Source organism: Aedes albopictus, chromosome 1, assembly GCF_035046485.1.
Source record: "Aedes albopictus strain Foshan chromosome 1, AalbF5, whole genome shotgun sequence".
Classification (NCBI taxonomy): domain Eukaryota; kingdom Metazoa; phylum Arthropoda; class Insecta; order Diptera; family Culicidae; genus Aedes; species Aedes albopictus.
The window spans coordinates 174,859,997-174,884,859 of record NC_085136.1 but is presented as its reverse complement, the minus strand read 5'-3'; the positions used below and the strand labels follow the sequence as shown (position 1 = coordinate 174,884,859).

At 41.4% G+C, this 24,863-nt stretch overlaps 2 protein-coding genes and 1 pseudogene across 5 annotated transcripts; all 3 read left to right on the top strand.

Annotated features, from left to right (window-relative positions):
- The first annotated feature begins 575 nt into the window (after positions 1-575).
- LOC115262080 (uncharacterized) lies at positions 576-6,986 on the top strand. The gene has a single exon (XM_029864033.2). The coding sequence runs from the start codon at positions 4,917-4,919 to the stop codon at positions 5,838-5,840; it is 924 nt and encodes a 307-aa protein (XP_029719893.2). The 5' UTR covers positions 576-4,916; the 3' UTR covers positions 5,841-6,986.
- Positions 6,987-7,785: 799 nt separating this feature from the next.
- LOC134285302 (uncharacterized) lies at positions 7,786-14,337 on the top strand. 4 transcript variants are annotated; one of them, XM_062845855.1, is made up of 3 exons: positions 7,786-7,965; positions 8,023-8,105; positions 8,158-14,337. In XM_062845855.1, the coding sequence occupies exon 3, from the start codon at positions 8,350-8,352 to the stop codon at positions 14,329-14,331; it is 5,982 nt and encodes a 1,993-aa protein (XP_062701839.1). In that variant the 5' UTR covers positions 7,786-7,965; positions 8,023-8,105; positions 8,158-8,349; the 3' UTR covers positions 14,332-14,337. The 4 variants fall into 4 exon arrangements, with proteins under 4 accessions (XP_062701839.1, XP_062701840.1, XP_062701837.1 ...); XM_062845856.1 differs by having other exon boundaries at positions 7,786-8,105; positions 8,158-8,222; positions 8,284-14,337; XM_062845853.1 differs by having other exon boundaries at positions 8,023-14,337.
- Positions 14,338-22,373: 8,036 nt separating this feature from the next.
- LOC115257341 (uncharacterized) lies at positions 22,374-24,616 on the top strand (annotated as a pseudogene).
- Positions 24,617-24,863: the final 247 nt, after the last annotated feature.

Genomic DNA, 24,863 nt, shown 5'->3' with positions numbered 1-24,863 from the left:
GTTTTACATTTAGAGCAAAACTGATACGTTTTGCAGTATACATATATGGCCAATGCGAAAAATAATTATTTTCACCCATTTTTAGTCGGTGAAGTGTAAATATAGATGTTTTGGAAACCACCCGGACCAAAGTACAAGCACAAAACGCTTTCATTGATCGACAAAATAAAGATTGCCAATGTTTTGCATTTGTTCGAAGTAATTGTACAGTGACCCCACAATTTATGAATCGGCAAAAATTACCACAGTTTATGGATCACTCCATTTGATTAACATGGTGATTCATAAATAGTGTACAAAATTTAAGGTGATTCATCGGTGTGGGGTCACTGTACATATTGTTTTTTTTTGTTAAGAAATATAAAATAGAAATTCTTTTCGATTATCAGTAAAGTTTAAGAAACCAAAAACTCATTAGCTCGCCCCTCGAAATTACAGATTGGTTGTCATTTTCATTTTGACATTGAATTATGACATCCAGGTACTTTTTAGTTGGCTGACAGCTCAACTAACGGAGCCCCAACTAAAAAGTCACCCAACTATTAAACCCCCAACCATCGGGTCATGACTGTATCTAATTTCCGAATTTCTCACTTCTAAATCAAAGTTGTGGCGCCCGAGCCTCCCAAATAAACGAACAAGTAAAAAAAAAAATAAATCAAAGTTAGATTTATGACCTTCCTCTTTTTTCACTTTTTTTTCGTTTATTATTTTTTAGAGGTTAGGCTCGGTTGTCTTAATATAATCCCTTCTTAAATTAACACTGTTTATGTTTAGTAGAAAAATATTAGGTGAAATTTGAAAAATGAGTGTGTAATTGAAAATAACGTAAATGATTTTAGTTTATAATTCTGTTTTTATGTACAGTTTGGGTTTCATTTGTAATTTGATTTTTTTATTGTGACATTTGGGTGTTGAATGTTAGTGATAATAAATGGTCCTGAGTAGACTGGGTCTAATTTTCTTCGGTTTTCTTTCTTTAGCCAAACTTTGCTTCCTAAATGGATTTCTAATGGGTTCGATTTTTGTTTTTGATTCGCAATTCTCTTATCTTTTGATTTTTCTAGTAAAATTTTTGCTTTAAGAGCTGCTGTTTGTAATTTAAATTTCAATTCCTTTAAGTATGATTCGTAATTATACATTGGGTCGACTATAGTGATATTTTTTTAGCTTTGGTGGATAATTTACTTGAGTTCCGAAAACAAGTTCAAATGGAGCATAAGAGTGTTCAGTATGTGGTGTTGTGTTGTAAAAGAATGTGAAATATGGTAACCGGGCGTCCCAGTCATCATGTTGCTCATTGATGAATTGCCTAAGGTATTCATTTAAACAACGATGACTTCTTTCGAGAGCTCCTATGGTTTCTGGATGATATGCTGTGGCAAATTTTTGGTTTATTGCTAGCGTGTTACAGATTTGTTGGAATATTTCGTTTTTATACTCAGTACCCATGTCGGATTTGATTGCTTCTGGGCAACCATAAATTAAAATAAAGTTTTCCACTAAGGCCTTGGCTAGTGTACTCGCTTGTTTATCTACTATTGGTACAGTAATTATATATTTCGTTAGATCACATTGTATGGTTAAGGCGTAACGATTTCCTTTATTTGATCTAGTAAGTGGTCCTACGGTATCAATTGAAACTAATTCAAAAGGTTTTGTTGGAGTCGTTGATTTCTCGAAATTTTCTTGAGTTTTTATTGTATGTTTATTTAGTTTACTTGAGGTGCAGCTTTTCACGTACTTGGAAATGCTGTCTTTCATGTTTTTCCAATAAAAATTACGTCTAAGTTTTTGTAATAATTTGTTAATACCTACGTGTCCTCCCGAAGGGGTATCGTGGTTTTCCTTTACATAGGGTAGAAGCTTCAGTTTTGGCCAGTCCGGAGTTTTGGCCATAGTGCGGTATTGACCCTGTTGATATCTAAATCGGCGTAAATTTATTTTTTACTAGTAGATCCTAATACAATATGATGATTACAGCTGTGGAAACCACACATTTTGATTAAAAACTGGATGAAAAAAATATATTTCCTTAAAAAATCAGCTCCCATATATCTATTTTGGCCAGGGTGCTTCTAATTTGGCCACTCCCATAAGAAATACACGTGATTGGCCAAAATAGAAACCAAACTTTACAGCTTGTAGGCTTTATATAGGCTTACAGGGCTTAATTTAGTTCTTACTGGTTATAGTGCCTATAAGTATTAGGAAGGCTTATATAGAGCTACTTAGCACTGAAAAGCTGTTTAATGGCCGTTATAATGCTCAGAACAGTGCTTAGTGGTTACCTGGGTAGTTTTGCCAACCCAAAAAACCTCAAAAAAAGCTGAAAAAAGCCCAAAAAAGTCGCTAAAACCCGCAAAAGTTTTGCGGGTTTTACCGGGTTTTTTCGACTTTTTTCGGCTTTTTGTGGGGTTTTTCGGCTTGGCAAAACTAGTGTCGCTCCCCCCGCTCAAAGTATGTGTTATAAGCTAGGGACAAGACAAAAGGCTAAAAAAATAAAAATTATATATTTTCAACTACGGTTAATAAAAACGTAAAAAAATGAGTAAATATGTACTCTTGAACCATATATTGTGGTTTAAAACAAGAATCCCGATAGAACTTTAGGAGCCTATTCGATAGAAGTTCACCGGAAAGTTGCCGACAGCTGAAAAAGTAGAAGAAAAAGAACGGTATAGCTGGACTTCTCCCTTTTCTGGAGGTGTGCTGAATACTCACTTTCTTGACCTAGTGGCTATCGTTGAGGGTTTTAATCCGGAAGCTTATTCTGCAGGACCCGACGTTTCCAGTGTGGTTCTCGCTGGGGGTAGTCGGTGATGTTTCTGTTCCGGAAGGGGTTTTCCGCCGGACCGGGCGATTCCAAAAAGACGGGGACACCGATAATTGTTCCGCTGGACCCAATAATTCCAAGGACAAATCGTAGGCGGGAATGTTGTTCCGCCAGTTGGTTCCTAGCGTGTCCGGAAGAATCGATTTGGACCTCGTTCAATTCGGCTGGAGTTTGCCGGGGACGTTCCTATTCCGGAAGGGGGTTTCTGCCGAACTGTGCCATTCCAACAAGGCGGGGACGCCAAAAGTTGTTCCGCCGGATCGATTAATCTCAGCCCGTCCAGAAGGACCAATTTGGATCTGCTTCAATTCGACAGGCGTTCATCGAAAAGTTGCTGACAGCTGAGAAAATGGAAGAAAAAGAACGATTTAGCTGGAATTCCTCCTTTTCTGTAGGTGTGCTGAATACTCACTTCCTTGGCCAAGATATCAGGCTATCGTTGAGGGTTTTAATCCGGGAGCCTTGCCGGGAGCTTATTCTGCTGGACCAGACGGTTCCAGTGTAGCTCTCGCTGGGGGTAGATGGTGACGTTTTTGTTCTGAAGGGGTTTTCCGCCAGACCGGGCAATTCAACAAGAAGGGGACACCGATAGTTGTCTCGCCGGACCGGAGTTCCAAGACAAATCGCAAATCGTAGACGAGAATGTTGACCATTCTGAGCGCGTTCAGAAGGGCCAATTTGGACCTCTTTCACTTTGGCTGGTGTTTATCGGAAAGTTGGCGACAGCTTCCAAGCTGGAAGAAAAATAGTATGACATTCTAGCGAGGATTCTCCTTTCTCTGGATAATTAAGCATGAAACTCACCTTCTTGGGGGCCGTCCAAACTTCTCAAACTTCTTCAAAGTTTCAAAATACATGTAGGGATCTAACTTATTAACTTTTTTTTGTAGGTTCCTTTAAAATTTAAGATGATTCTAATGGATGTAAAAGTCTAAACCTCGGTGTGGAGTTTGGGATTTCTCTGGGAAGGAATCACCCCTCATGTGCAGCACACACAACTTACCCAGGCTGACGTTGGTTCGCAAGTGGCAAGAGTGAACGCGGTTGGGTGACGCCTGGAGTTGTTGCTGTGCAAGCGGTGATGCTAACATTGTCTGCTTGACAGTTCGCATCACATTCAAATGCGCTATATCGCCTGCTGTGATCATTCTCTTTATCACAGCTTTATTCAGTACATCTTATATCTCACATCCTTCTTCTACTCTGAAGAAGTTTTACACATTCTTAACATAAAATTGAATTTCCGTATCTCAATTTTGAGTATTTACTTACAACCATTCAACATAATTAACTGTTATATTACATCGTCACATACGTTGCAGCTGCTGCCATGGCTGCCGAATACAGTTTTCATTGTGAGGTACCATTCTGACTACCCAAGTAACCACTAAGCCGTAAAAATTGGCACCAAGTTGGTTCTATATTCACATGAAGAGCAATGTTAACAGAGCTTACCAGAACTACATCCTATAATAGATCTGCTTAAAAGCCAATTTTGGCGAAATATTCGGCTGATATACGGCCAGCTTCAATCTGCGTACCAAGTCTCTGGTGGAAGAGTTGTCAAATGAGAGTCAGAAAAAAAGCAAAAAAAAAGAAAGTTATTTACCTTCTTTTTTTTTTGTTCTGGATGTTTTTTCCATTGAAGTTTTTTTTCGATTTTTACGGCGTTAACGAATCGTCCGTAGTATCACGCCACCTGCGGCACCAATCAGCAGGTGGGCTGCATCGAGTGCACGGTCAGCACTTTGATGTTATAAAAGAGCGACGACAGCGTGGCCCGTCCTCTTTTCTTCAACGAGTTTGGAATAACACCGGTGGTGCAAGCGCAGTTAGTGTGAATAAAGTTTGTGCTAGGTTAACATTAGTGTTTTTTAAAAAGTAAGTGTAGTGCTTCACATCCCTAATTGGTGTCAGAAGTGGGATACTGTGAGGTGTTGAAAAAGTGGAAACATCCCGCCGCACATCGACCAGCAAGAAGGATCCGAGACCCACCCGTGGATGCAGCCGTTACTTTTGTAAGTAGACCATCAATCTTAGCAAAGCACTCATACTTGTGAAATATTCATATACATATACTATGCCTGAAACCAGAATGTCGGAGATGGAGGCGCTTAAAGCCGAGATGCAGGAGCTTAAAGCGATGTTGACGATCGGAAACAGCAGCAAGTTCTGCATTCCCGATCCGATTAAATATTTATCGGAATTTTCCGGAAATAAGAAAGAACTGTCTAGCTGGCTACGTGAAGTAGACCAAGTGTACGACATGTTTAAAGTGAAGGGCGCCAATGGTGATCCTGACTCAATTAGTTCTATGTATTTGAGAGCTATTAAAAATAAAGTGAAAGGAGATGCCCGCGCAATTCTATGCGCTAATGGCGATCCGGACACCATCAGTGAAATAAAGCAGATACTCCTGGAGCAATATGGAGACCATCGCGATTTCGCAACTAATGTGTCAGCATTATTTAACATACGGCGTGGCGATAAAAGCCACCTCAAATTCTATGACGAATGTAAAGACATAAACACTCGGTTAAAAGCAAATTTGTCGTCTAATCCAATAACTGAGCGGCAAATTATAGAAATTTTAAGTGTCACAAGGTATCTCGATAATATTGGAGAACCACTCGCCTCTATAATAAGGCAATCTAAGCCACAATCATTAGAGGAGGCATACGAAGCCGTATGCACAAACCAAAATGCGGAAACTAGAACAAAACCATCTAAGTTTCAGTTTCAACCCAAATCACAAAGCTACTCTAGCAGCAACAACGCGAATAATAACAATACTAACAACCATAGCAAATCATATGCAAACGCGGGTAAAGGTGCTTATAAAAAACCGATGCAACAGCATAAACCTCGCGTAGAATACAACACCAATAAAGTGAACGTGGATAGTGACGACGATGACGACGACGAGGGCAATATGATAAACCGTGAAGTGCGAAAAGATGAATCGGATTTTTACGACGAGGAGGCTCGCGAAGCAACAACGTGAACAATTTTATTCCATATATTCGTTACCGGTCTAACAAGGGAATGCTCAAATTTTTAATTGATACCGGAGCAAACAAGTCTTATATTAGTCCGGAGCACGTACAAAATGCAAAAACAACAGACCAACCCGCGATAGTTACAAACAAAAATGGTAAATTTATCATTGAAAAGATGGTGCAGATAAATATTTTTCCAAAAGTTTTTAGCAAAGAGTTACCTTTCCACGTATTCAAGTTTCATGAGTTCTTCGACGGCCTCATTGGCTATGAAAATTTAGCAGAGATGAAAGCCAAAATAGACTCGGGCAATCATCGAATAATAACACAGCGTAACAAAAATTAACTTTTTCTCTGTCTCAAGAGCAAACTTATGTGTCTCCGAAGGATTTTGGGCCGCTGAATCCGAATCCGGGCTCAGATTTGCTCTAACACGTCACAATTTTGAGCTATACCTCAATTTATAGGGCAAAATATGCGATTTTGGGCTTTTTTGATTGCAAGCCACTAAGCAAGGAAATATTTTTTTTTAAGCAATCAAAAGGTTAATTTCTCAATTAACATCTAAATTAACGACTCATGCAAAATATTTTGTTTTACCACATCGAATTTGATAGTTTTAAACGATTTATGTTAGGTACGATATTTCCCATACAAGTCATCCTCCAAAAGTTGCATGCAAGTTTTCATACTAACATAAAATGCTTAAATCTATCAAATTTGATTAGGTAAAACGAAATATTTTGCATAAGTCGTTAATTTAGATGTTAATTGACCAATTAACCTTTTGATTGCTTAAAAAAAATATTTCCTTGCTTTATGGCTTGCAGTCAAAAAAGCCCAAAATCGCATATTTTGCCCTATAAATTGAGGTATAGCTCAAAATTGTGACGTGTTAGAGCAAATCTGAGCCCGGATTCGGATTCAGCGGCCCAAAATCCTTCAGAGACACATAAGTTTGCTCTTGAGACAAAAATATGTTGCGCTGTGTAATAGGAGATAACCAGTATGCGTTTTCCAAATATTATCCGCGATCATGGAACTTCCATGAACAAACTGAAAATTTAGTCGAAATTGGCACCAAATCTAATGGAACTTTTTTAATCGAAAGCGAATTAAACATAGCGACCGGCGTCACATTACAACCTGGGTTGTTTTGAGCTTTGCAAGGATTTCGCGACGATCGTGCAAATTTTCAATCTTTGACAGCACAATGTTCACACATCCAACAACAAAGGAAACAGTGCATAAACAAACCGATTAGTCGAAACACCACCCCAAAATAACGCTGCGTTACTGGAAAACTGTAGCGGCGACATCAACCAATGTATGCTGAAACCGGTGTGCATATTTTGTGGTGGGACAATTTTATTTGCCTGTGCGTCGTATTTGGCGCAAGATCGTCAATACGCAGCCAAAGATAATCGCGCTACGGTACATTTATTTACCACCAAGCAGGCCAAATTGAACGAAATAAAACCACTCGAGAATGAACGTTTTTTTCTGAACCGGCATGAGTCGTGCGCACAGCTTAATTTTCCAGCCGAACACCTAAACAAAGAAGAAGTCAAGTGTTATGGCAACACTGAAAACCCTCTCTCGCCTACCGAACCTGGAGCTCAAGCTTTAGGTGACACCTCTCGTGAGTGACGTGGATATCTGTCATCAGATTGTCATCGGGGTGAAAAAGCATATTGACGATCTTGCGCCAAATACGACGCACAGGCAAATAAAATTGTCCCACCACAAAATATGCACACCGGTTTCAGCATACATTGGTTGATGTCGCCGCTACAGTTTTCCAGTAACGCAGCGTTATTTTGGGGTGGTGTTTCGACTAATCGGTTCGTTTATGCACTGTTTCCTTTGTTGTTGGATGTGTGAACATTGTGCTGTCAAAGATTGAAAATTTGCACGATCGTCGCGAAATCCTTGCAAAGCTCAATAGTCACTGCGACAGACTAACAGCGTGTTTGATGTTCGTTCCGCAAAATTATAATTCCATGAAATTCGTTCCTTAGATGTACCTATAATTACCTTATTGCTAAATTTCTTCTACACTACGTTGAGAATTCGTGAATTGATTATAACAAAGTGAATTTATAATACCGAAGAGCAGTTAAATTTTGGGTAAAATGAATTAGGTTATATTTAGCATCGCAAATTGTAATCTACTTAATCTATTAGGTTTAACGATAATAGCGCTTCATTGAATTGGCAGAACGGCTAAGCTAGCTGACGATTGCGTATCGGTAATAAGCTAGAGCCAGGTAAGACGGCAGAGATTCGTCAAGATTCGTTCTCTAAACTATGTTATTATAGATTTCTCCCACGAGTAAAGCGCTAACGAAGGCCCTCTAAAATTGAGAGGAACGGTCAAAGACCATGTAAGCAATAATACTAATTCCAATCTATTATTAAAATTCTAATGATTAAATACATTTGCAGCTTTAAGCTGGCGTTGAGTAACTCCGCTGCTAGAAGACTTTCACCAATCCGAACAATTACTTAAAGATGAGCGAGGATGCCGCTACCCATAACTGCGGAGCCTGTAGAAACCCCGATTCTGCTGATGCGGGCATGGTAGCATGTGATGATTGCTGCGTCTGGTTCCATTACTCTTGCGCAGGAGTATCGCCCGAAGTAGCCAAGCGACCGTGGAAGTGTAAAACCTGCCTTGCCCCACTCGGGACGACTCCACTCAACACCGGAGCGAGCAAGAAGAACCAGAGAACCGCCCCTACTGGTAAAAAGGGCGACGATGGAAAAAGTGTTCGCAGCAATGTAGGTGCTAAAGCAGGTAAGAACGGTGCTAGGAACGTGCCTCCGCTAAACAGTGCCGATTTGAACCCGAAAGACCCAGCAAAGGATGTCGGCATAGCGAAGTCTGTGAGAACCACTTCGTCGAACGCCAGATTACAAGCGCAGTTAACCCTACAGCGCTTGGAGGAAGAAGCCTTGCTGGAGAAACGGAAGATGGACGAAGAGCGGAGACAGTTGGAAGAGGAAAGAGCCTTGATGGAAAAGGAGCGAACAATCCGCAGCAGAGAAATTGCAGCTCAAGAGAAGTACATTCAAGCGAAATTTGAGCTTGAAAGGCGCCTTGCGGAAGAAGACGGTAGTGCCCGACTTAGTGTTGCAGCCGGCCCGGCAAAAGTTCACGATTGGCTAAAAGCGAATCAGATGCAGCTTGGTGCAGGTGTAAAGGTCCCGGAGGACGAAAAGGAACCGAAGCCGGTCGAAAGCCTGAAGGTGCCATTGCTAGAATACGATCTACGTTCTGAATCGAGTCCGAAACTGTCAGCGATTCCCGATTTTGTTCCTGAGCAACGGAACCTCGTAAGAAGACCCGAACGCGAAGAAGAACTGGAGGACCAGGGCCCGTATTTCGGTCAAGAATCGCCGAGCTTCGCTGGTTCAGTGGCAAGAAGTGTAACGAGAGAAGTAGGGCCCACAGCCGAGCAGCTATCGGCGCGACAGATATGGCCAAAGAAGTTACCGAGTTTTTCTGGAGACCCGGAAGACTGGCCGCTATTCTATAGCAGTTTTGAGACGGGAAACACGGCTTGTGGGTTTTCAAACATCGAAAACCTGATTCGACTACGAGAATGCCTTCATGGTCCGGCTCGAGAAGCAGTCCTGACGAAGCTTATGTTCCCTCACAGTGTCCCTTCGATCATGGAAACATTACGCCGTTTATATGGAAGGCCAGAGCTACTAGTGAAAAATCTCTTACAGAAAGTGCGACGTTTGGAGACGCCTAAACCGGAGAGGCTTGACACTTTGATGGCCTTCGGGATGGCCGTTAATCAGCTGTGCGACCATCTAGAAACAGCTAACCTGCAAGGACACTTGTTCAACCCCACACTCCTCGAAGAACTAGTGGAGAAATTGCCGGCCACTGTGAAGCTAGAATGGGTTCGGTTCAAGAGGTTGTTTAGGCACCCATCGCTCAAAGAGTTCGGCGAATTCATGGAGACATTGGTAGCCGACGCTAGCGAAGTTACCACTCTAGTTCAACCAAAACAAGGACCCTCGAAATCGGACAAACAGCCACGGCGGGAGAAGGGGCAAATCTACACTCACGCTTCCACCGCCAAGGATAAGGACAGTTCTGAGAGACAACCTTGTCCAATATGCGCCGGAACTGACCATAGGGTTCGGAATTGCGACAAATTTCAGCAAATGGACGTAGACAACCGGGCTAAGGCGGTCGAACGATGGAAGCTATGCAACGTGTGTCTCTATGATCATGGCAAATGGAGATGCCGTTCAAAAATCCGTTGTGACGTGAATGACTGCCAAGGACGACACCATCCGTTACTGCACAGATCGATCACCCTATCGCAGGGTGTCGTACAAATTCACGAACGATCGAAAAAATCAGTGCTCTTCAGGATCATACCGCTAACGCTGCATCACGGTTCTCGCAGTTGCAATACGTATGCATTTCTGGATGAAGGCTCTAATATGACACTGGTGGAAGACAGCTTGACTCATCAGCTAGGAATTGAAGGCGTACCGGAACCCCTGGAGTTGAAATGGACATCGGACATCGGACGAGTGGAGTACGCTTCACAACGTACAGACATAGTCGTCACCGGCGAGGGGCAAACAAGCTGTTACCGTTTAAATTCAGCCCACACCGTTGGCTCTCTCAATCTACCGCGTCAGAGTCTGTCGATAGAGAATCTGCATGAACGATATCCCTACCTGCGCGATGTCCCAGTGGCTTCGTACGAAAAGGCTGTTCCACGGGTACTGATTGGACTCGATAATATTGAGCTGTTCTCGCCTCTAGAATGTCGAACAGGTGGATCTGGCGAGCCAATAGCAGTTAGATGCCTTCTTGGCTGGACAATCTACGGACCGGTCTCGACCGGTTCTGTTATTCCTGGAATCGTCAGCGTTCATAGATGTGGCTGTGATGGTGACCAAGAATTGAACGATTTGGTTCGAAAGCAATATGAGCTAGAGGAAGCAGGGATTTCGTCTTTTCCTTTGCTAGAACCTGCGGAGGAAAGGCGCGCTCGAAAAATGCTGGAGAGCACCACGGTGAAAGTCGACGGGCGATATGAAACTGGACTGTTGTGGAAGTCGGACAACACACAATTGCCAGATAGTCGTTCGATGGCTTTGTCCAGAATGCGAAGTTTGGAGATCAAATTGGCGAAAAACCCTGAGTTGCGCTCGAACGTACACAACCAAATTAATGAGTACATCAGCAAAGGGTATGCTCATAAGGCCACAGAAGAAGAGCTTGCTGCAATGAATAAACATCAAGTTTGGTATCTACCATTGAATGTGGTATCCCACCCTAAGAAGCCCGGGAAGAAACGACTAGTTTGGGATGCTGCCGCTTGTGTGAATGGTATCTCACTCAATTCCCAACTTCTGAAAGGCCCGGACCAACTCGTTACGCTTCCCTCGATTATCTGTAAATTTCGAGAACGCAGCATTGGATTCGGAGGGGATGTGCGAGAAATGTTTCATCAGCTAAGAATGAGACAATCCGATAAGCGCTTTCAGCTGTTCCTCTTCAGATTTGACAACAGCAAACCCCCCGACGTGTACGTGATGGACGTTGCGACGTTTGGGGCAACGTGCTCCCCTTGCTCTGCGATGTACGTAATGAGGTTGAACGCGGATACCTGCAAGGAAGAATTTCCGGATGCTAGTGCGGCCATAAAAGAAAAGACCTATATGGATGACTACTATGATAGCCTCGACACACCACAGGAAGCAGGGATACGAGCTGTACAAGTGAGGGAAATTCATGCACGTGCTGGCTTTGAAATGAGGAATTGGGTTAGCAATAGCCCCAAAGTCCTCGGAATGTTGGGAGAGGAAGACGCGAAGAAATCACTGCAAATCGCCACGGATACGCAGATGTCAGAAAGAGTGCTTGGCATGACCTGGGAGCCAACAGAAGACGTGTTCTTGTTTTCTATTGATTTGCACGAGAGCTTGATAGATTACATACAAGGCAGCCGACGTCCGACGAAAAGAGCAACTTTGCGGTGCATTATGAGCTTTTTCGATCCTCTTGGGCTTTTGTCGCCCTATCTGATCCATGGCAAGATTATCATGCAGGATCTGTGGCGTGCTGGTACGGATTGGGATGAAGAGATAGGAGACGATTTGTTTTCTAAATGGTGTGAATGGACCAAACTTCTTTCCAAATTGAACTGCGTGAAGGTACCCCGATGCTATTTTGGGCATGTACGGCCCGAGGACCTGTCGGATTTGCAATTGCACGTCTTCACAGACGCCAGTGAGCAGGCCTACGGATGTGCTGCGTATTTGCGATCCGTTTCAGAAGGAAAAGTGCGATGCACATTGGTGATGGCCAGGAGCAAGGTAGCACCGCTCAAGGCCATGTCGATCCCTCGAATGGAACTACAAGCGGCGGTTCTTGGATCGAGGCTTATGGATAGTGTTTGTACCAATCACTCGTTGAAGATAACAAAACGCTATCTGTGGACAGACAGCAGCACAGTGCTAAGTTGGATTCGTTCTGACCATCGGAAGTTTAAAACATACGTCGCACACCGTATTGGAGAGATTCTTTCCCTTACTCAACCGGAACAATGGAATTGGATTGCGTCGCAGAAAAACATCGCGGATTGCTTGACAAAATGGTGCAAGGAGACGGAGCCTACGTCCGATGGAAGATGGTTCAATGGTCCGGACTTTCTTTATACCCCCGAAGAATGTTGGCCGACGAAGGATACTGGACTCTCAAGAGCAGAAGAAGAATTAAGGCCTCGTTTTGTTCTGCATCATACCACCTGCCCCATGCCAGGCGGTATAATCGATGTGAGCCGCTTTTCCAAGTGGGAGACTTTGCTCCGAACAGTAGCGCTAGTCAAGCGATTTATCTCCAACTGCAAACTGCGACTCAAGGGGCTACCAATAGAAGCTGTAATCGTGACTGAAAAGGTGCTGAAGTCTGCGACCTGGTCTGTTCCCGCACTCCAGACACCTTTGCGGCAGAGGGAATTTTTGGAAGCAGAAAACCTGTTGTTTCGAATCGCACAATCGGATAGCTATCCTGACGAATCAGAAATACTGCTACAGAATCGAGACAAGGCAAGTGACAAATGGCTGAATTTGGAAAAATCGAGCGTTCTGTTCAAGAAGTCGCCATTTGCGGACGAGTATGGTGTTCTGAGGGTTGAAGGAAGAACCGCGCATGCCATGTACGCTGACTTCGATGCTCGCTTCCCCATTATCATGCCAAGAAATCATCATCTAACCTTGTTACTGCTAAACCACTATCATCGCCGATATGGTCACGCGAATAGAGAAACTGTGGTGAACCAGGTTCAGCAGCGGTTCGAGATTTCTAATCTGCGTACTACGATCGATAAAGCAGTTAAAGGATGTCAGTGGTGCAAAATTAAGAAGTGCAAGCCGCAACCACCTAGAATGGCGCCCCTACCGGAACAACGTTTGACACCGTACATCCGTCCGTTTAGCTACGTGGGACTGGACTATCTAGGGCCACTAGAGGTAGTTGTAGGAAGACGCAGGGAGAAACGTTATGTGGCGGTCTTTACGTGTCTCGTGGTCCGCGCAGTCCACCTCGAGGTAGCATATGACCTGTCTACACCGTCCTGCATAATGGCAATTCGGCGGTTTGTTCGGAGGAGAGGATCCCCAGTAGAATTTTTTTCTAATAATGGGACCAATTTTGTCGGCGCCAGTCGGATATTAGCGGAGCAAATAAGAAGAATCAATCTGGACTGTGCAGACACATTCACGGACGCCAAAACCAAATGGACCTTCAATCCTCCTGGTGCGCCCCATATGGGTGGCGTCTGGGAGCGCATGGTCAGAAGCGTAAAGGAAGCAATGCGGGCATTGGACGACGGCAGGAAACTCGATGATGAAGTTTTGGTAACCGTTCTGGCTGAAGCAGAAAGTTTCATCAATTCACGACCCCTTACATATATGCCACAAGAGTCGGGAGGTACTGAGGCATTAACCCCGAACCATTTTATCTTCGGGAATTCATCCGGTGCCCACAATCCACTAAGGACTCCAGTGGACTTAGCTGAAGCACTTCGCAACAGTTACATGCGGTCTCAGTATCTATCCGATACCATGTGGGACCGCTGGCTGAAGGAGTATTTCCCTGCAATGAACAAAAGGTCGAAATGGTTTTGCGACACCAAGCCGGTGGAAGTCGGCGATTTGGTCTACGTAACGGAAGGCAAAAGGAGGACTTGGGTTCGTGGTAAGGTTGAAGAGCTTATTATCAACAAGGACGGGAGGGTACGTCAGGTCATGGTGAAGACTGCTTCAGGTACGTTTAAACGACCAGTAGTGAAACTGGCAGTAATGGAGATTTTGGACGACTGTGAATCCAGAGCTAACCGTCGGGAAATACCACCGGATTCACGGGGAGGGGCATGTTATGGCAACACTGAAAACCCTCTCTCGCCTACCGAACCTGGAGCTCAAGCTTTAGGTGACACTTCTCGTGAGTGACGTGGATATCTGTCATCAGATTGTCATCGGGGTGAAAAAGCATAGTCACTGCGACAGACTAACAGCGTGTTTGATGATCGTTCCGCAAAATTATAATTCCATGAAATTCGTTCCTTAGATGTACCTATAATTACCTTATTGCTAAATTTCTTCTACACTACGTTGAGAATTCGTGAATTGATTATAACAAAGTGAATTTATAATACCGAAGAGCAGTTAAATTTTGGGTAAAATGAATTAGGTTATATTTAGCATCGCAAATTGTAATCTACTTAATCTATTAGGTTTAACGATAATAGCGCTTCATTGAATTGGCAGAACGGCTAAGCTAGCTGACGATTGCGTATCGGTAATAAGCTAGAGCCAGGTAAGACGGCAGAGATTCGTCAAGATTCGTTCTCTAAACTATGTTATTATAGATTTCTCCCACGAGTAAAGCGCTAACGAAGGCCCTCTAAAATTGAGAGGAACGGTCAAAGACCATGTAAGCAATAATACTAATTCCAATCTATTATTAAAATTCTAATGATTAAATACATTTGCAGCTTTAAGCTGGCGTTGAGTAACTCCGCTGCTAGAAGACTTTCACCAATCCGAACATCAAGCTTCTAGCCAAAACTCTACAACCATATAAAAGCATTTTTTATCAAGAGGGACATAAACTGGACTTCACCCACCAAGTAAAGCATAACATTGATACCGGTGATAGCGCACCGATCCACCAGAGAACGTATGAATACCCATACCATTTGAGAGAAATAGTCAGCCAACAAATCCAAAAAATGCTGGACTCCGGCATTATAAGGGAATCATCCTCTGCCTGGACTTCACCCATTTGGGTCGTCCCCAAGAAAACCGATAATTCGGGCGTGAAAAAATATCGCATAGTTGTCGACTATAGGAAATTAAACAAGGTAACACCCGCAGATCGTTATCCTATACCAGAGATAAGCGAAATTCTTGATCGTTTAGGGAAAGCACAATATTTTTCCGTACTTGATTTAGCTAGTGGATTCCACCAAATAGAGGTAGAATCAGCGGACATTCCAAAGACAGCATTCAATGTTGACAATGGAAAATATGAATTTGTGAGAATGCCGTTTGGGCTGAAAAATGCGCCCGCGAAATTCCAACGCCTCATGGATTCCGTTTTACGAAAACATTTGGGAATAAGATGTTTCGTCTATATGGACGATATCATCATCTTCTCTAATTCATTGGAAGAACATATGAAAGATATTCAGAAAATTTTGAACACTCTAAAGGAGGCTAATTTGAGAATACAATGTGATAAGTCGGAATTCCTTCGTAAGGAAGTAGAATTCCTCGGCCACGTTGTAACTACGGAAGGAGTAAAACCCAATCCGACGAAGGTCGAGGCAGTTAAAAATTGGCCGCTTCCAAAGACACCGAAAGAACTTAAATCATTCCTAGGCACTATTTCATATTATAGACGTTTTATACCAGGTTTTGCACAAATTGCGAAACCCATGACAAGTATGCTAAGGGGAAAAAACAAACTCATAGTTCCCAACCCGGAATATGAGGAAGCATTTGTAAAACTGAAGGATATTATGAGCTCCGAACTTTTACTGGCCTACCCGAATTTTGACCAACCGTTTATTTTGACAACAGATGCGTCAAACTTCGCGATTGGAGCAGTTCTAACACAATTGATAGATGGACATGAAAGGCCGATTGCATATCTCTCCAGAACCCTATCATCGGCAGAAGAAAAGTACTCCGCTACAGCAAAGGAACTTTTAGCTATTTATTTCGCGACGAAAAAGTTTAGGCCATACCTGTACGGCAACAAATTCACAATATATACAGACCATGAGCCATTAACTAAGGAGATAAAATTGACTGATGCCACAGGCCGATGTAGCATTCATATTCAATCTCACAGCATAAAACTAAACCCTATCACATCACATAGTCACATTCCAGAACTTTCCACAACTTTCTCTTTATTTGCATAATTGAGCGACGACCTCCAAACGTTGCAGTTCTTTTCTGCTTTCCTTTTATTGTTGTCATAAAAGACCATTAAAGCAAAACACCCTCGACGCAACCCTGACCATTTTCTTAATGCTGATGCAAGCGCAACTCAACAGCTGCGCGACACATTGGTACGTTTAACCCTGACGACCGACGCATCACGCTGGCTCTGTGTTTTAGTTATACCTACCCTTTTTGTAAACTAGTTATAAAACATTCAAGCACCAGAAATACAGATTCATTCTGAAACGCAACGTTCTTCGTGTAAGTTCTTTCATTTCGGTCACAAAGCCTTCTCCGGCACCATGCCACGATTTGGCAACCGTGAACAGTGAGCCCGAGTGAAAACCCAAAAACCAAAAGTGTCTAACGATTTTAGACCGGTGAAAAGTGTAACGATTTTAGAAAAGTTACTAAGTGTGAATCAGTTCAGTGAAGAACTTTAATGCTCAGTGCCATAATTATGAGCTGGTTTTCAGACACCATTATCAACAAGACTGAAGTAAGCCTGAGCACGACAGAGGCGAGAATCATAGCCGGCACCATCGTTTTTATTGCATCAGTGCTAGCCCTGTTCCTGTGCCTGCGTGCACACAGTAAATTCGCGAAAGCAAAGATGCGGCAGACGGCGCAGCGAGAAATTCGTTTAAACAACGTGAACAGCCAACAGTGAGGAAATCCGTGAAATCAACTGAAGATCTAGTGCTAAAGTGCAAATGCACAAAGAAAAAATACAAATCGATATCAACTGCAGGCGAGACCACTGCCGATAACCATCGGCAGGCGGGTTTGAAGGACGAAATAGTAGTGGATGATGCAGATCGACGACGAGAGTACCTACCAGGCCGCCGATGTTCAAAGCTGAAGAAAAAAAAACGTAAGTGGAGTGCAATAATTTTAGTAGCCTAATTGATGGAAGTAATAGAGGCCAACATCGAACATTTGAGAAAAATTGAAAACAATTTCAAAAAGGCCCGCAATAGAAACTATTCAAAACCATTTCTAAATCAAAAGTTGGACCAAGTTAGAGAGTTAAGGAACATAATTGTAGACGATCTTGCTATTCTAGAGGATGTTTTATCTCAAAAATACGTAGATTCCAAGTACGTTGAAGTAAGAACGGTAACTAGCCGAATTTTTCACTTTATCGAGTTACGTATTGGCAGTGCACGAAATACAAACTACACATTTAAAACCCTTGCTCGTCTTGCGATAATCTGTAGAAAACTTAGAAAAGATCCAATACAATCCAATACAATGGCAGAACAATTTGACATTAAAACAGCAACCGCTATCGTACAGACGTACGACGGATGCTCCGCCAATTTAAATACATTTATTGATGGAGCTAACCTCCTCAAAGAATTTACAAGTCGTAATCATATGGAGATGGCAGCAAAATTTTTAAAGACACGCTTGACTGGTAAGGCAAGACAAGGCCTACCTGAGGATGTAAAGACAATTGATGATGTTATTGCAGATGTGAAAGCACGCTGTACCGAAACGATCACAGCACAAAATATTATGGCCAAACTTAAAGCAAGTAGCCAAAAGAACGATCTAGAAAAATTTTGCACGGATGTTGATTCGCTAACCACTCAGCTCCAAAACATATATGTGTCCCAAAAAATACCGACAGAAATTGCTAAATCAATGGCTGCTAAAGCAGGTATTGATACATTGATAAACGGTATCAAAAATACCGAAACTAAAATAATCCTGAAAGCTGGCAATTACTCGTCAGTAAGAGAAGCCATTCAAAAGGTGAACGAAAACACTACACAAGAGGCGTGCGAAAAACAAATATTCCACATGGTTGGTCAAAAGTTTACCAACAGGAATCGTCAGTATTTTAATGCTCAACGCGGAAACTATCGTGGGAGATATGTTAACCGCAATACAAGATTCAATAATAACAACAACCATCACAACAATAATAGGCAATATTCTGGAAACTACGGACGGGATCAAAATCGTTACAATCCAGAAAGCCGATACCGTAACAATGACTACAATAGACGGGGTGGTAGTCAACGCAATCATCCTAACAGAAATGTGTTTTACTCGGAAAACGGCAATCAGCCCTCGACTCAACCCCAGGTCGAGGCCTACAAAATATTGAACAAAAATTTAAAAAAGGTCTTGACACGAGAGTCAAGTACTCAAGTACCCAATCTAACAAACATGTTCGAACAAATAGAGAAATGGGCAAAAGAATTGAATGTTGAAAAAATAGCTCTAGCGCTATCTAGTACAATATTCGAAGTTATTAGTGTACACGAATTCAAAAATCAAGCCAATGAAACGCTTCAAAAACTACAAATACTGCTGTATATCCCGCAGCAAGACATACAAGATACAAATATTATAACAAAAATTATTGCTGAAAACCATGAATCTGCATTTGGCGGACATGTCGGCATAAACAGACTATATCGTAAACTGAAAACAATTTACAAATGGCCTAATATGAAAGCCACTATTACAAATTATGTTAATCAATGCATAACATGTAAACAACACAAGCACACAATTAGAACTAACGAAAATTTCATGCATACGCCTACTCCGCTAAAATCATTCGAATCAATAGCCATGGATACCATTGGACCTTTTCCAAAGTCTAATTCAGATAATAGATACGCCTTGACAATTCAATGTGATTTGTCTAAATACGTCATAGTAAAACCAATCAAAGATAAGCAAGCATCGACATAGCAAGCATTTATTGAAAATTGCATTTTGATATACGGAACACCTTCGATCATACGAACAGATCAAGGAACCGAGTACAAAAATGAAATATTCAATAAAATCTCTGAAATGTTGCAATATACACATATCTTTTCAACTCCATACCATCCCCAAACTATCGGAAACTTAGAACGGAATCATCGCTGTTTAAATGAATATTTGAGACAGTTCGTTAATGAATCTCAGACCGACTGGGATGAATGGATTCCTTACTATGCTTTTTGTTATAATACCACACCATGCACAGATATCCCTTATACACCATATGAACTCGTTTTTGGAAAAATGGCAACGTTACCCAATAACTTAAAGAATCCAACACGTATAGAACCAATTTATAACTATGATCAATATTATGCAGAATTAAAATATAAATTACAAGCAACTGCAATTAGAACTCAAAATATCATTGACAAGGTTAAGAATAATCGAAATACAAAACAACAAGTCACATCAAAACCAATAAACATTGAAATAGATGATCACGTAATGCTAGAAAATCCAAATAGAAATAAACTTGACAAAGTATATAAAGGACCCTATAAAGTAATCAATATACCACATCCAAATATAACAATACTGGATGAAGCAACGAATATTCAGCATACAGTTCATAAGAACAGAGTAATCAAAATTTAATTCATTTCTAGGCTAAGTGTAAAATGTAACGTAATGGTGAAGGTAAAATTTTATATTATTAGCATTTAAATTATTTGTGAAACAAAAAGCGTGTGGCTTCGTGGTCATGCGGCTAACGTCACCAAGCCTTTAGTCACATCGTGCTAAGGAGCGCGGGTTCGATTCCCGCCGCAGCTGTCAGGAAAAGTTTTCGGCTGTGCCACTGTGCGTTGCATGCTAGTCCGTTGTCTAGTGTCGTGCTTCCTTCAAAGAGCAAATAGCTCACTGGAAGCATTGAACGTGTCCGTGTCTTTTTAGAAAAGCCAGAGAGACATAAACTTTTTCAAGACTGGTTACACCACTCTTCCTTCAGGGGGGAGGTGTAGCATTCATATTCAATCTCACAGCATAAAACTAAACCCTATCACATCACATAGTCACATTCCAGAACTTTCCACAACTTTCTCTTTATTTGCATAATTGAGCGACGACCTCCAAACGCTGCAGTTCTTTTCTGCTTTCCTTTTATTGTTGTCATAAAAGACCATTAAAGCAAAACACCCTCGACGCAACCCTGACCATTTTCTTAATGCTGATGCAAGCGCAACTCAACAGCTGCGCGACACATTGGTACGTTTAACCCTGACGACCGACGCATCACGCTGGCTCTGTGTTTTAGTTATACCTACCCTTTTTGTAAACTAGTTATAAAACATTCAAGCACCAGAAATACAGATTCATTCTGAAACGCAACGTTCTTCGTGTAAGTTCTTTCATTTCGGTCACAAAGCCTTCTCCGGCACCATGCCACGATTCCGAGTAACTCGTCAAAGGCTGTATCTGGAACAATTCGACTTCGAATTGATTTATAAAAAAGGAAAACAAAACGTAGTAGCGGATGGGCTCTCACGGATACCTAAGGTAGAAAAATCAGAGTTGAACCTGCTGGAGAACGAACTTTTTGAAAACGATCCTATCTATGGGTCTGAAATTATTAATAAATTCAAAAATCAAATTATTATATACACATCCTCAGATAAGACAAAGCCACCTCACATATTTTACTCTGTATTTCCAGGTGCTAGCAGACATATATTCCACTATGAGGAATACACTGAAGACCGGTTGATACAAATTCTCAAAGACCACTTAAATCCCGGAATAACAAATGGGATCTTCGCTGAACCTACGGTCGCAAAATTATGTTCTAAAATCATTAACGATCATTTTAAAGGGATGAAAGTTCACTTTTGCAATATGAAATTACCAGATCTTCTTTCAAAAACAGACCAAGACGAATTTGTTCGTAAAACTCACAATTTCAATCATAGAAATTGGAGGCTCAATTACGAAGAAATCCGTCAATCAGTCTATTTCCCGGATATGTTACCGACTGTTAAAAACTTCGTCAAAAACTGTCAAGACTGTAAATTTGCAAAATACGAGCGACACCCATTCAAAATTCCAATAACGCGGAGAATTTACGAAAAACCATTAGAAAATATCTATATAGATGTATATGTCAAAGAAGGAGAGAAGTTTCTAACAATCGTTGACGCCTTTTCAAAATTTGCCCAAATTTACAAAATCACAAATGAAACAAGTGAAGAATTGATTGATACACTGATAGAATATTTTAAAACTTTCGGAATTCCAAAATTGATCACCTGTGATCAAGCCACATCCTTTCGAAGTCAAAATTTCAAAACCTTTTTGGATGAAAACGGCGTTGCCATTCACTACGCTAGCAGTAGCAATAGCAACGGCATAGTCGAGAGGTTCCATAATACTCTCCTAGAGATGTTTATGGCAAACCGCGACAAAATTATCAATCTTACTCTGTACCAAGGACTCTCATTAATTACTGCTCTATATAATGACACAAAACATTCTACAACGAACCTCACTCCAAGACAAATAATTTTTGGGAATTCGACATCGCTTGATCTAAAAGATATCAACATGACAAAACAACAAATATTACAAACAGCCAAAGACAACATTGCCTACGTAGCTAAGCGACATAATTCAAAACTAATTCAAACAAATCACGATTACTCTGACATCCGTGACCAAGAAATACTAGCCAAAACGAAAGCAAAGCCATCCCCATATAACAATAGATACAGATTGGTTGAAATAAAAGAACAAACTGACAAAACCATAACTGATACCACGGACATCAAAATCCACAAGAAACATTTAAAAACGATGTGACTGACAAAATACATTGACTTTATTTCAGACTATGTGTCCTATTTTGGGCACCGACAGCTTGGACAGCCATCCGCATTTACGACCTGATACACGACCCCATAGCGATCATACATCTTGGCGAAGGAAGGATAAGTAACAGTTTTTTTAGAGTGATTCACCCCATAAACTTAACGACCATTAAAGAAACCATAGAATTGTTTAATTTTGCTGTTAATAATTCAGATTTAGAAGATTCATTGTTCGAGCACGTAATCAAGAAAAAAATAGATAAAATTAACTTGTCTTTTAATAGAATCATTCCTTCACGACGATACAAAAGATGGGAATCACTCGGCAAGGCTTGGAAATATGTATCAGGCAGTCCTGATGCAGATGATTTGAAGGTTATCAACTCGTCGATTAATTCCTTAACTATTGAGAATAACAATCAAATTCATATTAACAACGTATTCGAAAAGCGAATGAACAATCTTACACGAACCTTCAATTTTTTGGTAGATAATGAACAGAACTTAGAAAATGTTACTTTTAAAAGCTTTGACTCTCTTAACTTTGTATTTAAACTTGATGAACTATTGTATTACCTTGAAGTTGTCGAAGAATCTATTACACTAGCTAGACGCAGCATCCCAAGCAGCCGTATCATCCTGGGACACGAACTGGAGGCCATACAACAAACTCTCAACAACAGTGGCTTCGGGCTCAACTCGGTCGATAGCATTTTGAATATTGCAAGCGCTTATGCGATGTTCAACAAAGACACCTTCATTTACATACTGAAAATACCCAGAATCAAGGACATACCGTACACACTCAGCTTTATCGAACCAGTAATTGCAGACGGATACCGCATTCATTTGCCAGCACAATACTATCTCAAAGGACAAACATCATTTATCTCGCGAACTCCATGCTCTAAGTTGAAAGCTCTCTTTGTGTGTTCCAGAAGTAACTTAGAACCACTCACAGAATGCCTACAACAGCTAACATCCGGAAAAACATCTAGTTGCCCCATGGAACGGATCTATGAAGGAAAAACCATACGAAAAATAGACGATGGTAATATCGTTATTCATGGAGACAACATCACCCTGACTTCAAATTGTTCTGTCACGCGATTCCTTAGCGGATCGTACCTCATTCAACACCCAAACTGTACTTTAAAATTGGATAACGAGGAATACACCAGCACCGACTTGGACATACAACCGTTCGCACCCACAATCGGAATTAAGGTAAATCCGACAAAAGTGCTAAACCATATCCCGTTAAAACATTTGCAGGAACTTCACCTAGAGCATCGAAATCATATAGAACTCCTTAACCTGACTACGAAAAATATACATTGGAAATTAAATATTTTTGGATGGATGTCCTCAGCTTTAGCGACGACGTTTCTGGTCTTCATACTGGGTACAGCAATAGCCATAATCATGAAACTATTCTTTTGGAAAACACTCTTCGCATCAACCATACCGGAAGGAACCAGAAGAAAGAGTAGCAGTCCTACCGAGGTGCATCCCGAGTCGAGAAGCATACCGCTTATCCCGCAATAATATAAGGAAGCCGAGGACGACTTCCAACTCGAAGGGGAGCCGTTAACGAATCGTCCGTAGTATCACGCCACCTGCGGCACCAATCAGCAGGTGGGCTGCATCGAGTGCACGGTCAGCACTTTGATGTTATAAAAGAGCGACGACAGCGTGGCCCGTCCTCTTTTCTTCAACGAGTTTGGAATAACACCGGTGGTGCAAGCGCAGTTAGTGTGAATAAAGTTTGTGCTAGGTTAACATTAGTGTTTTTTAAAAAGTAAGTGTAGTGCTTCACATCCCTAACTCGGCCTGACCCAGATTCGATCTGATATCCTCGGGATTGTTATTTCTAAGTGGATTTCATCACATTTCCCATCTGCTCCATCGATGAACCAACAGATCGGTTGGCTCAGCACCGTATTTAAAGAAAAGCAGACAAGTTGGTACAGCGTTGATGTTCCGGACGATCCGATGTTCAGATCGGAAATCGGGCACAAAGTGTCCGCATTCGATGTATAAAATGGTTTTATGGATGGCTGAGAGAGATTTGTAGGAGATGCAGCTAGGGAAGTTTGGGAGGTTGACGAGGTTCAATAACTGGATAATCAAAATGGGGCTCATCGCTCATCGATTAGTTTTGGTGTTCGTCTGTGGATGTGGATAAAACGATTGATACTCCACAGATTAACATCCGATGCATTAATAATATAATCGAGAAAGTAGTTATACATTTTCTGTATCAATTCAATGCTTAAAGTGTCTGATAACAAGCTTCAAACACCCTATTGATCGGAAGAAATTTCCGAGGATATTTGATCGTCTAGCTCCGGATCAGTCGGTGGTTTATTTTTGTTTTGCTTGAAATCAGCTTTGATTGATATAAACGTCATGCAGGCCAAGCCTTTTAACAGCACTGTGAGGCTTCTTATTCGGCTCATAGACACTGGGTTTACAAGCACTATAGCATAGCGTCATATACTAATATACGGCTTATTTCAGTGCTTACTATTTATAATGCCTGAGAACATTTGAAAATTTTCTATAGAGCCTATTGACACGGAAAAGCTTTTTTATGATCTTTAGACAGCTTACGACAGGGCTTAGTGGTTACTTGGGTATGCTGCCGTTACTTTGTTTTCCAAAAAGATCGAACATTTTAGTACTTAATTGTAGGAATGGTGTTTTCTGACGAGCAATGGTAGCTTGCACAGTGACGTCATCATTATCTCTCTCTCTCTCTTTTCCTCTCGTTCGGGGTCGCTCGATACAGCACGCTATGTCTGAACCAGCAGATTATAAAAATTGAATGTACATCGGGTTTCTTTCCATAAAACATCAGTATTCAAGCTATATTTTCATTTGCAGAAGGATTTAAAATATTCTATCGGTGAAAATTTTTCCATACATTTT

Bases quoted from the DNA above. Each gene is read 5' to 3' on its own strand.
- LOC115262080 (XM_029864033.2), top strand. From the start codon at position 4,917: ATGCCTGAAACCAGAATGTCGGAGATGGAGGCGCTTAAAGCCGAGATG.
- LOC134285302 (XM_062845855.1), top strand. From the start codon at position 8,350: ATGAGCGAGGATGCCGCTACCCATAACTGCGGAGCCTGTAGAAACCCC.